Genomic DNA, 12,770 nt, shown 5'->3' on the forward strand with positions numbered 1-12,770 from the left:
TCTGGAAGGTCACTCACGAAACACTAACAGTGGGCACCTCTGGGGAGGGAGGGGTATCGGGTGGCCGTGGTCACAGGAATGTCCTTTCTCTCTATTGTTCCCGTTTTTTTTTTATACAAGGATAAAATAATTATGGATCGTTTGTGTAATCTAAAATAATTTATGATGAAAAAATAAGAACTCTGGCAGAAAGTGGACTATTCCCTTTTAGCCTGCTCCCCACCCCCTACCGAGGCATCTGTCAGTATTCTCAGGGAAACTGAAGATAGCAGGGATGTGTCCATGATGCTCTGCTGCTCCCCTGATGCTGTGCCCATGATGCTTTGCTGCGCCCATGATGCTGTGCCCATGATGCTTTGCTGCGCCCACGATGCTGTGCCTGCGATGCCACGCTATACTCTCTGTACCTTGCCATGCCTATGAGGCCATGCCCTTTCCCTGGGACTCTCGTTCTGGCTGCTCCAGGAGCCAAGGAGATTCCACCCCATATAAAATGCTCCTGGGGTGGCCTACTGACCTGGATTCTCTTCTCAGTATCCTGACTCCAGCTGCCTCTTCTGCCAAACTACACACGGCCCAGATGATTTCTCCTGCAGATGGGAGAGGGAATCAGAGCATCTCACGGTCAGGGCAGAGGCCCCCAGGGAGACCCCTATCCCACGAACGTTTGGGGTGGCCAATCCAGTCTATGCCTGTTGTGCAGACTGGGAATTTGAGTCTTAGAATGGGGAAGAGGTTTGTCCAAATGTGAGTTTAGTGCCAGAGTGAGACTCCGACCTGCCTCCCAGTTCAGAGCTCATTTTCAGGAGGGTGCCAAAAGTTCCCGCTGTCACAGCTCTCCTTTACGTAGAGATCTTGTCTCCAAGATGTCCCTGTCACAATGCGCATCTGTTACTTAAATCACACATTCAGCACTCAGCAACCTAGTTTCCCAGAGGAGCTGGGTTTTAGCATAGAAAGCAGATAGCAAGTTCCATTTTATTTTACTTATTGTAAAAAACAAAATTGTAGGGGCGCCTGGGTGGCTCAGTCGGTTGAGCGTCCGACTTCGCTCGTCGATGATCTCGCTGTCCGTGAGTTCGAGCCCGCGTTGGGCTCTGTGCTGACAGCTTAGAGCCTGGAACCTGTTTCAGATTCTGTGTCTCCCCTCTCTCATGGTCATGAGTTCGAGCCCTGCATCAGGCTCTGTGCTGACAGCTCAGAGCCTGGAGCCTGCTTTGGATTCTGTGTCTCCCTCGCTCTCTGCCCCTCCCCCGCTCATGCTCTGTCTCTGTCTCTCTCTCTCTCTGTCAATAATAAATAAACCCTATGGGGCGCCTGGGTGGCTCAGTCAGTTAAGCGGCCGACTTCGGCTCAGGTCATGATCTCGCGGTCCGTGAGTTCGAGCCCCACGTCGGGCTCTGGGCTGATGGCTCAGAGCCTGGAGCCTGCTTCCGATTCTGTGTCTCCCTCTCTCTCTGCCCCTCCCCCGTTCATGCTCTGTCTCTCTCTGTCTCAAAAATAAATAAACGTTAAAAAAAATTATAAGAAAATAAATAAATAAATAAATAAACCCTAAAAAAACAAAAAAAACAAAATTGTAATGACACAAGTGAACATATTAAAATAATGTATTTCTGCCATCCTAATCCTGTTTCGTGTGTGCAGACGTCTTACGTTGCTCTAACATACATACTTTGCACGCGCGTTTATGCACACAGCTATAATCATTTCATAAGGATTTTTTTAACTTTGTTTCACTTAATATTGTACATCTTCCCCATTTTCCACATCGCTTTCTCCTGCCTTCTGCAGAGTATTTCATCATGTAAATAAACCATATTTACATAAGTACATCTTCATTGTTCTTCTAAAATATTCCAAACATACAGGAAAGCACAGGAACGATACGCGACACAGGTTCACAAATACTGATACTTCACAAATATTTTTGAGACCTTTTTCAAGAAAATAAACCATTACAGGTACAGCTGGAGCTGTCTTCTGTACAATGGACTCTAATCTCCCAGGACAAGCGACATAACTTTCAAGGCTCAGTGCAAAGTGAAAATGCAGAGACTGGTGTTCAAAAATCATTATGAATTTCAAGACAGTGACAGCAGAGCGTTCCAAGAAGCATGGGGCATTTCTAAGTGTGCGGCCCAGGGTGACCGTGCAGGATGCACACCCACGAAGCTGGCCCTCAGGCCCCCTCTCCTGTCACATTCCTGAAAGTGATCTGTGTCTTTGCTGTCCCATGTTTACGCTTTTCCTTCATACACATGCATTGCCCAACATTATGGAGTATTAGTTTACATATTTTAAAATATTACGTAAGTGGCATACCAACGTGTATCCTTAGACTGCTTGCTTGTCTCGCCTATTGTTTTTGGGATTAATCCATGCGGATTCATGAAGATGTTATTGATTTTCACTATCGTCTAATATTCCATTATGAGATCTCACCACAGTTCATTTTTTGTAGAACCCTTCTCTTTTTACCATAATTACTAATGCTGCAGTGAACAGCCTTGGACACAGTTCTCTGTGCACATGTAAGCTTCTGTCTGCTCTCTGTGAGGAGGTGTGGAATCGAACTGCTCTGTCTTACCACATGTTGGGGTTGTTTCCGATTTTTTCCCTGGCATCAATGTGCTCCCCTTACGTGTCTCCGCTTGGAGATGCCCCACAGATATCCAACCCCCCTTGGGAGACTTCCCTCGAGTTGTGTTTCCTCTAAGACTCATCACCTACTGAATCCAGAAACTGGATGTCCTGTAATCCTCCGCCCCGCCCCCATTTCCTACCTATGACCAAAGCCTACTGATTCCCAGTCTAAACTATGGCTTCCACTCATCCACTCCTTCATATCCTTCTTGCTACCTTCATTGTCTTGGCTTAGCATCCTACCTCTCCCCTGGGCACTTCTCCCAGCCCCTCCAGCCTCCAGCCTCCCAACTTGTTGCAGAACCTATGACTCTAGTGAACTGCATTTTGACTAGTCTCTCTCGCATGCATGTGGTGGAGATCAAAGCTGTGAGTTATACAAGAGCAAAGACTATATCATGGTTCCCATTTGGGGGCCTGTAGCACAGTATCTGACACTGGCAGGTTCTGAAAATATTTGTTGAATCAAAGTGTATGTAAACATCATGCTGTAGTTTCCCCATCTTTTGAATCAGACCCCTAGGATAAATTCCCAGAGGGAACGTTGTGGATGACTTAGGATAATGACTTCGTAAGTAAACTTGACCCACAGAAAATTCTAGGTCAGGTAGGGTAGATAGGATGATCCTCACCAAGGAGTCATTTTCCCAAGGTCCCAAAACCAGAAAGTGACAGAGCGTCAAGAAGAGGTCTTCAAGTCTTGCCATCGGCTTGTCTTATTTGATAGGGATACTAAATTTAGATGGTGCCCTTTAATGTCAGGTGACTGTCTCTTTAAATGTTGCTGTTCTGGTATACATGTAACAACCTGGTAGAATTCACATCTCTGGAAGAGCAAAACAGAACAAAATAACCCTCACATCTATGAGCCTTTGTTTCAGTATCTATCAAATGGGCAGACGATCTCTTTGCTCTGTGGACAGATAAGGAAGAAGCACCTTTCTTTTCCCCTACCCCGATCCATCCTTCCCATGCTTAGTGCACAGTTATTTATGAAACCGAGGAGGGTGAATGAAAAACAGCTCTCTGCAAAAGTGACTTAATGCCCCTCACCTGCTGATCTGGAAGCCCTTTAATCATTAGCATATGAAAGAGAAATCTGCTAAGTGTATTCCCAAAAGGTACTGGTGATTTCATAGGCTAACCCTCCAGGAAGAAAAGGGCATTGACTAACACTAGAAATGCCTTGCTTATGATGGATTTTCAAGCGCCCAAGATCCCCACCCCCCAACTCTGAGACCCTAGAATGACACCATCTAGTGCATCTTTCCAAAGGCTCAAGCCCTGCACACGCAGCCCTGCACACGCCTGGCTTGCGGTCCTGGCTCTGCCCCTGGAGGGCTGCGTGGCTTTGGCCACATTCTCCTTACCTGTACGGTGAAGGGGTAGGTAACGCCTTCTCCCCTGCACCTCTGCAGCTCTCAGGTTCTGTGTTCAGCGAAAGGTGGAGGTGGCTGTCAGAATTGACAACACAAAGCAGGTGTTTTTTAGTTCCTCTTGGCTCGAATTTCTGCCTCCTGGACAGAAACTGGGAAATAGGTGTGTTTCTGACTCCCTGGCATGGGTCACAGAATCCGAGTTGTGGGTGGCCGGCAGGAAACCCAAGTGACTCTAAAGACCCAGGTCCTAGCGCTCTCCCTCCCTCAAAGAAAGTTCACCATGCCCTGATCCGTGAATAGAATACAGCCCGGTCGTCAGCCACCGTGTTCTCTGATTTATCCATGGCACCTAGCGCAGCGGCTGGCACGTAGTAGGTGCTCATTAAATATCGGCTGAACGATGGGTAGTTTCTCGTAGGAAGCGTCATCTAGGGGAGCCTCTTAAATGCAGATTCCTGGGCCCACTGCAGAGCTACCCGATTGTAATCCTGGTAGCAGAGCCCAGGTGGCCGTCGTGCCCTCCAGAGTTTGAGAGCCACAGTTATAAGCGTCTGAATAAAGTATGCTCCTAGGATCAGAAGGGAGAAAATGCTGTTGTTTTTAATTTTGAGCATTTGTCAGTGGTGACTATAATCAAGTGAAAAAGGTTCATATTGCTGTCGCCATTTCTGTGGAACCTGGAGGAGTCTGGGCTTTGCTGGGTTTATGTGCAAAGCAAACTTTCACTAATCTCAGGAGAGGCGAGGCCAATAAAAAGGCAGAGCAGATAGGAGCGAGCCACATGAAGTCCAAGTTTGGCATTATTATTGCCCTTCACTTGGAAGTCATAAAACAAGAAATGTGCCACCGTTCCGGCTTCTTGGGAGTGGTTAGCTGGTGTGAGGTTTTTCTCAATTCCTTTCAAGGGTCTGTGGCTTGGACCAGACACAGACCTGGGTTCGAATCTCGGCTGCGTCTCTAACTGCTTGGTCTTGGGCTAATCACTTTAACCCCTCTTAAGCTTTAGTTTCCTCAGTCATTACGTGGATATCATAATGCCGACTACTCAGGGTTGTTGAAAACAACCTGAGATGATACACATTCAGGTACCTGGCCCATGTGTGGTATGGAAAAGCGAAGTTTTAGCCAGTAACCTATAAACGGCTATCATATTGGAGCTGCAGGGTTCAGGAAAGGGTCGTTTAGTTTAGCTCCTTTGTTTTATCTTTGTGCAGGGGCCATGCTAATCTTCTCTGTGTCGTTCCAATTTTAGTATACGTGCTGCCCAAGTGAGCACAGCTCTTTTGTTTTAAAGGCAGGGAAACAGCCTGACGGAGGGCAAGCAAATTGCACAAGATCACCTAGCACCTTAGGTTTCTTGAGGGCTTCTGTTCTCAACGTAGATCTTTGAGTTTTTCCATGGACCAGAGAGGGTGAGGAGGCTGAGCTCTGTAGGTGGCTTGTGATGGAGGCATTTTGAAATGTGCTTTTGAAAAGAAAGCTACATATCTCAGGTGGGGAGTCTTATCACCTGAGTTGTTTGCCAGCCAGAAGCCTGTTCTGAGGACATAGTGATTGGTGAGAAAGTCCTTGAAGCTGCTCAGTTTGTGGCTCTTCTGTCGACACCAGAGTTTAAGGACACCAGAGTTTCGAGCACTGTTGAGGCCTTCCCTGGGAGGCCCTGTCTGGTACTGTGGTTGTGTAAGGCCAAAGCCTGGAGATGGCTGGCCTTGGGGACTCCCCAAGTCTGGCCTCTCAGCTGCAAGGGGCTCAACGCCAGTCACAGGCCATGCTGGATCTGGTAGGGACATCTCTGGAAACTTGTCCTGCAGGGTTCTGACTGGGGTCTGTGGGCAGCAGCAGCAAAGTCCTTGGTGCCAATGACGCTGACCTTGGTGACGGTGATGACGATGAGGGAGGACGAGCCCAGCTATCTGCCAGGTGCAGGGCCCAGCAATTTCTTTTACGTGCACTGATTTGTGCAACCCTCACAAGAACCCTATGGGGAGGAAACTGTGGCTCAGAGAGGTTGAGTAAATGACCAAGGGCACACAGCTAGCGAGCACAGGATTCAAATCCGGATCTACAGGAGTCCAAGGCAGCCAGCAGCCTGTGAGTGCTGGAAGAAAGGAAAGTAACACCGGCCCATTCCTTCAAGGGACGTGTATTTTCTCCCCATTTTTACAGATGAGGAAACAGAGGACCAGAGTTTAGTGTTTTTCCCCATGAGGTCAGGCACCGTGCCAAGCACTTTACATATTTTACCTCTTCACTCATCATAACATCCCTATGAAGTAAGTAATTCTATGATTTCCACTGGTGTAGATGAGGAAACCAAGGCCTGACACTAGATGATTGGCAGGGGTTCAGAACCAGACAGTCTGACTGCGGTGGTGGTGGTGGGGGGTTGCCCATGCTCTTGATCTCCTGAGTTGCCCAATACTGAGACAAGATGTAGCAGGACTGGACCAGGACCCAGGACTCCTGAATCCCAGACTAGTGCTCCAAGGCTAGATGGAGGCTCTCTGTTGGGATTCTTTATTCCTTAAAAGCGCGCTGGCCTAAAGCCCAAAGAGTGAAATCACGCCCTGCGGTTCTGGGAACCTCAGACTGGAGAAGAAGGAAGCTCTTGCTCTGGTGTTCAAGTCTGAGCAGGTGTACTGAGAACTCTCCCTGTTTCCTCCTCTGGCTGGGAGGGAGCCCACGCAGGGTGGGCAGGGTGGGCAGGGTGGGGCAGCCCTCCTGAGTGCCAGTGGGGGAGGAGAGCAGGAGGCAGGCGTGCCCAATGAAACAGGCCTAAATCTTCCCTCCTTAGGCCTTTATCCAGGTGGTGCCCTCATGTGCTGCCTGGCAAACAGCAGGGCATGATGATGAGAGTCCAAGGTTACAGTCAGGAGGCCTGAGTTCTGGTTCTGGCACCATCGGCTCCGGGCAGTTTCCTTATCTATTCAACGGGTGGTGGGGGTGTGGGGGGTATCAAAATCCTCTGGGTTCTATAGTTAACACATTATTTATTAAGCACCTACTGTGTGCCAGGCCCTGGAGATATAGCAAATGGGAAAGCAGATTTAGTCCCTGCCTTCATGGGTCTTAGGGTCTAGTAAGGAGAGACGTGAAGACCAAATCTTCACTGAAACAAATGTAAAATGGCAGCTATGGCCAGTGTTTTATTTTTATTTTTTTAAGTTTATTTATTTATTTTGAGAGAGAGAGAGAGAGAGAGAGAGAGAAAGGCACGGTGTGTGTGTGTGTGGGGGGGGGGGGGAGGGGAGAATCCCGAGCAGGCTCCATGCTGTCAGGGCAGAGCTCCATGTGGGGCTGGAACTCAAGAACTGTGGGATCATGACCTGAGCTGAATTAAGAATTGGATGCTTAACCAACTGAGTCACCCAGATGCCCCTAAAGGAAAGGCCTGTAGAGCTAAGGGGGCCCATGGCGGTGGGGGTGGCGGGAGAAAGAAGGGGTTGACAGTGTGAAGGGCAGTGGGGACCCAGCCGCTGAAGATATGGTTACTAGGTAGATGGCTGCTGGTCAGTGGAAAGCACTGTGTGTGGGTGCGGGTATTGAGAGGGTTCATCAAAGGAACTGGGAGGCCAGGGGGCCTGGGGAAGCGGGCATGTGAGCCATGCATGGTAAGAGAAGTCATGGAAGTTTATTCAGGGGTAGGGGAGTGAAGACAGACCGGAGGGAGATGGTCAAACTTAACAGAATATGAGTCAATGCATTTTTCAAGGAAAAGAAAAAAAAAAAAAAAAGGCCACCTCCTTTGAGGAGCCTTCCCTGATTTCTCCACCTTTGACCTATGGTTTTCCTCCCTCTCTGGTGTTGCAGCTCAGGCAGAAAACCTCAAACCTCTGGGGCAGTCGGACCTGAGCTTATGTACTGTGTCTTCCTGCTATTGAAATGCACAGTGACTTCAGACCAAGTCCTCTGCCTTCTCGGGCCTCAGTTTCCCCAGCTGTGCAGAAGCAGGTTGTCTCAAAGGACCCGCCCAGCGCTAACGCAACGTGATTCGCTCTGGCAGGAGCGGGGGGCTGCCCGCATTGCTGCGCAGGCACCGGGCCGCTGGCTGGGGCATCGTCACCGGGCTGCGGGCGCTTTCCTCCGGGCCGGGGGCTGCGAGCGAGGACCCCGGCGCCAGACGTGGCGCAGGAAAGTGGGGGCGCGACCCCCGGCTCGCGCGGGCACCGCGCGGCCCCGCCCCCGCAGCCAGCGGCCCTGCGGCAGCCGGGCCCTGAGCTCCGCCCTCCGCCTCCCGCCGGCCTCGCTCCCTCCTCCCGCCTCCCTCGCTTGCTCGCTCGCTCCCTCCCCCCGGCCGGCTCGGCGCTGACTCCGCCGCACGCTGCAGCCGCGGCTGGAAGATGGCGGGGAACGACTGCGGCGCGCTGCTGGACGAAGAGCTCTCCTCCTTCTTCCTCAACTATCTCGCCGACACGCAGGTACGGCCAGCAGGGGCCGCGGGCCGGGGGCCAGGGGTGCTGAGCTGCGGGGGCTGCCGTCGCAGCCGCGGAGGCCGGGAGGCGACGGTGGGTGCATCGGGGGTTCCCGGCTGCGGAGCCCCCCTTTCCTTGCACCCCGAGAGGATCTCTGTTTCGGAGGTAGGGAGCTGGGGGCTCCCCCCGCGCAAGCCGGAGCGTGGGGGGAGCTACGGCCGCTGGGGAGGGTCTGGCCTCGGGTGCTTGGAGTCTGCCCCCCCGCGCCGGCAGAAGTGGGGGTTACCGCGTTTCCTTGGGGAGGTGGAGCCGCGCCAAGGTGTGGGGGACCCTCAGGCTGGCCCTGGGTGCTGGAGGCGCGCCCTCAGACTGCCGGCACTTGCTGCCGTACTTTCACGTGGACTTGTGGCCCCGGCTCAGGCGCCTGCCCCGGTCCCCCGAGTGCCCTGGTCCTCCGGTCTCGGGTACCCGGAGTGCTGCTGCTGGCCCCCCGCGGCTCCCCATCGGCGCCTGCAGCGCAGAGTTTCCTGCCGGTTGCCGGCTAAGGGCTTAGGGGGTCTGCGGGGCACGTGGACATGCGGCCGGAGATAGCACCTTCCTGGTTTCGCTACCGGCCGATCCCCCGGGGGGAAAAGCACGGCAGGATGGGGGTGGAAAGGCTGTCTGGGGGCGCCTGGGTCCCCCCTGCGGCGCGCGGCCCCGGTGCGCGCCCGGCGATGCTGGGGGAAGGGAAGGCGAGGCGGCGTCCCGGGCTCTGGCTGCGCCTGGGAGCCCCACCGGCGACACGCGCGTGACAGGAGAGGGTGCTCTGGTGTGCCGGGGCGGGGGGAGGCGAGAGAGCTGGTGACTTGGAGACGGGGAGCGGGGGGGGGGGGGTGCTGCTGCTGGGACGAGCCGCCACCGAAAATGCCTGCACTAGGCGTACGCGCCCCCCACCCCTTCCTTGGTTTTCCCCACCCCATGCCTGTTGCAAGCATAAAGTTTGGCCCCATAGTTATGGCTTTTTCTCCCGGCGCCCGGCTGCGGGTAGCGGGGAGGCTGGGGATGCGGCGGAGGCGAGAATGAGACCCCGGATGCGGGCGCACGGCTGGGCGCGGAGAGGGGGCCGCCGGGCGGAACCGGGCGCGGCTCGCGAGGGCTGGTTTGGTACCTGGAGTCGGAGCGCCGGTGCCGGCTCGTTTTGCATAACACTGGAAGGGAGGGGGAAGGCGGAGGGGGGGCGGGCGGTGGGAGGAGAGAGAGGGAAACTTTGCTTCTTGTTATAATCTGCCTGTCTTTGGGCGGCAGCAGCTGTCATGGGACCGGGTGGGCGGGGAGAGGCTTGCAAGCTGACTCCTAGCCGTGAGACTCGACTTGGAGGGGACGCGCAGCAGCCGAGACGTTCAGCTCCGGGCGGCGACTCCCGGCTGGCGGCTGGGACGGCGCGGCGTGGCGGGGTGTCGCGGAGAGGAAGCCCGCCGCGCGCGGGAGAAGGCCGACCCTCGCCCGCTGCAGACATCCATGCGTCAGGGAGCCGCGGGGCCTCGTGGTCGGTGGCGGGCGTGCTGGGGTGGTTTCGGGGCTGGGGCCGAGGGGGTGGTGGCGTGTGACCGCGCAGTCTTAGGGCCGGGGGTGGGGTGGGTAGTGTGTGTGATGAGCGGTCTGCGCGCGCGGGTGTGTGTGTTTGTGTGCACACGCCGCGCGCGCCGGGCGCGTACCTTTACCTCTGACGAAACTGCAGTGGAGCTCCCGCGGCGGTCACCGGGCGCCGTCGCCCGCCCCGCGCCCACGTCTACTCGGAAGGCAGATCCCAGCCCCAGCACCACCGCCGCCCCGTTACTGCCGCCCCCCTCCCCAGCCCCAGCCGACAGCCTGGGCCTAGGAGGACTGGGTGCGGGCGGGACAGAGCTGCCCCCGGGAAAGTTCTGTCCTCATCCCTTGCACTTGTCTGGGGGTGCCTCCAAACCTCGCGACTGAGACTCGGGTGAAGGAAGCCTGAAATAGCAGGAGACTCGTTCGGTGACCCAGAGCAAAAACCGTCCGTTCTGGACCCTGGTTTTAACTCCATCTTTAGTGTTCTTTGGCTCACCAGTGATTCATTATTTGCCCTTTAGTCTTGTAGTGGGCCTACCCTGCAGGGATATTTCACCCAAGGAAACTAGAAAATTGGGTAATCGGGTGTCAGCAGAAGCAGTGCAGTGAAAGTTAATCTGGGACGTTTGCTTTTTTTATTTAACCACGTGACAGGCAGAGGCTCCTCTGGTGATCTTTGCCGGCCCAACTTGGGAAATGTAATTGATAGGGGAGCTTTGCAGCCACCCCTAGAAGGTTCATAGAGCCCAGCCGGAAGAGGACCTGGGCGGGCCATCGCGTGCCTCCTCATTTTACAGTTGGGGTTAGAGGCTGCGAGGGGTGAGCGGCTTGTACAGGACCACGCAGCCAGCGGGTGACAGAGCCACCCAGGGCTCCTGACTCCAGGTCCTGTGTGTTACCTCGAAATAGCACTGGACTTGGAGTCAGAAGGCCTGAGTGGAGTCGCCTTCCCCACTCTCTGGCTGGGTGACCCCAGAGCGAGCCATTTGAACTCTCTGAGCCTCCTTTCCTCCATCTGTCAAATGGGGCTGGTGTTGCAGGCAAGAGAAGAGGAGGTCGAGGTGGTGGGGGTGAGCTCTGCTTGCATGTGAGATGTCTGGTTGTTCCTGCAACTCCCTCTCCTCTTCCAGACCCTCCCTGTCCCTCCCTCCATTCCCGACCCCCCCCCCCCCAAGGGGTGGGGAAAGCGAATAAAAAGCTAATTTATTGTCTTTATCCAAAAGACTTGTCTTTGGTGGCTAATCCAGAGTTAGAGAGAGGGAGGACTTGTGTTTAGGAGACTTAACTTTTACCCATTCGGGCCAAAGTTCAGAAATTCTGCAGACTGAGGATTGTGAAAGTCTCTTGGAAAGGTTTGGGGCACGTATCCCAGAGGACTTTGGGTTGGCTTCACCTTTGCCCAGCCTGTGCCCCTTGCCTCCAGTGCCCTCACCCACTGTTCCTGCATGGCCCTCTCGAGCAGGCCTTCCTTTCCTGGCTTGCTCTGCTTTGTGTCTCTTTTGGTTTTCTTAGTCTATGTGATACAACCAAGCATTTTGTGTGTGAGTCCTGTGGCCCAGTAAGATTCTGGAACTAGAGTTGTGCCTTTCATCTCTTTGTGGCCCCGTGGCACCTGCCACCGTGCTGAATTCCTTTGCTTGGCTCTTGGCTAGGCACGTGAATTACAGGGGAAGCTCCTAGGCGGTCCCTGAGACAGCTGGGCAGTCAGTATGGGTAGAAAGGAATGCAGAAAGCTACAGCTATAGGCCATGACTTAGGCTCTAAAGGCCACACAGTAAGCTCACACTAAATATGGGTTGTTTGAAGTCACTTGGGACATCAATCATAGATAGATGCCCAAAATGTCAGAGCTTTACAAATCATGTGGTCTAATCTCTTACCACTTAAAAATATTCAATTATAGAATTGTTAGAAAATACTGGCAAGCATGAAGAGGAAATTGAAAATAGGTAATCTTACCCAAAGGTAACCCCTGTTAATTTTTATATATATTTCCAGACCTTTCTTTCCCACTGATTCCTATCGATTATATCTTTTGCACAAAAATGGAGTCACTCCTATCGATTATATCTTTTGCACAAAAATGGAGTCACTCATTATATACTAATTGTAACTTGGAATCATGCTGTTGTAATATGCTTTTTTTTTCTCCTCCAAACAATATGCTGTGATTGTCTTTCCACATTAATAAATATTCTACTTAATATCATACTATCTGAATGGTTATATAGTATTTCATTGAGGGTTGAACCAAAATGTATTTAATGAGTCCTTTATTGTTAGTCATTTAAGTTGTTTACAATTTTTGTTGTTCTTGTAAGCCATGCTGAAATGAATATCTTTGCATATGTCTTCTTTCCTTCATTTAAATTCCTAGAAGTGAAATTACTCTGTCAAAGGAACTATGCAGGCGTTTGGGAAACACATTTCTGGATTGCCTTCTAGAAGGATTGTGGTAATTTACACACTTACCAGCATTGTGTGGGAATGCCTGGTTCCCTGTAGCCAGAAAACTTGGTATTTTAATTGGTTTACATTTTTGCCAGTCTGTTCATCAATAAATTCTTTTAACCTTTTGTTTTAACGTGCATTTCTTTGATCACTTGTAATGCTTCCCCCCTGCCCCCCCATATGATGATTTTTGGTTCTGTTCTGTAAAATGTCATGTTTATGATTTGGCCCATTTCTCAATTGGTGTCCTATCCCCTCAGTGTTCTAAAATTGGACCTGAGTACTGAGAAGGGGCCCCTTCACATGGAGA

General features: G+C 52.5%; 1 protein-coding gene and 1 non-coding gene across 3 annotated transcripts in view; one reads left to right on the forward strand and one right to left on the reverse strand.

The window, feature by feature from the left end:
- Positions 1–5,193: 5,193 nt before the first annotated feature.
- LOC132682528 (U6 spliceosomal RNA) lies at positions 5,194–5,301 on the reverse strand. Its single transcript, XR_009611715.1, has one exon. It is a non-coding gene; the product is annotated as a U6 spliceosomal RNA (small nuclear RNA).
- Positions 5,302–7,500: 2,199 nt separating this feature from the next.
- Positions 7,501–12,770, forward strand: part of PPARGC1B (PPARG coactivator 1 beta) — a 112,406-nt gene continuing 107,136 nt past the window's right edge. The window contains exon 1 of one of the 2 annotated variants that reach the window (XM_060634673.3): positions 7,501–8,443. In XM_060634673.3, coding sequence (XP_060490656.3) covers positions 8,366–8,443 — 78 coding nt within the window. In that variant the 5' untranslated portion in view covers positions 7,501–8,365. The remainder of the gene's footprint in view (positions 8,444–12,770) is intronic. The other variant, XM_060634674.3, reaches the window with a different exon arrangement.

The sequence above is a fragment of the Panthera onca genome, chromosome A1 (assembly GCF_046562875.1).
Source record: "Panthera onca isolate mPanOnc1 chromosome A1, mPanOnc1 haplotype 2, whole genome shotgun sequence".
NCBI lineage: Eukaryota > Metazoa > Chordata > Mammalia > Carnivora > Felidae > Panthera > Panthera onca.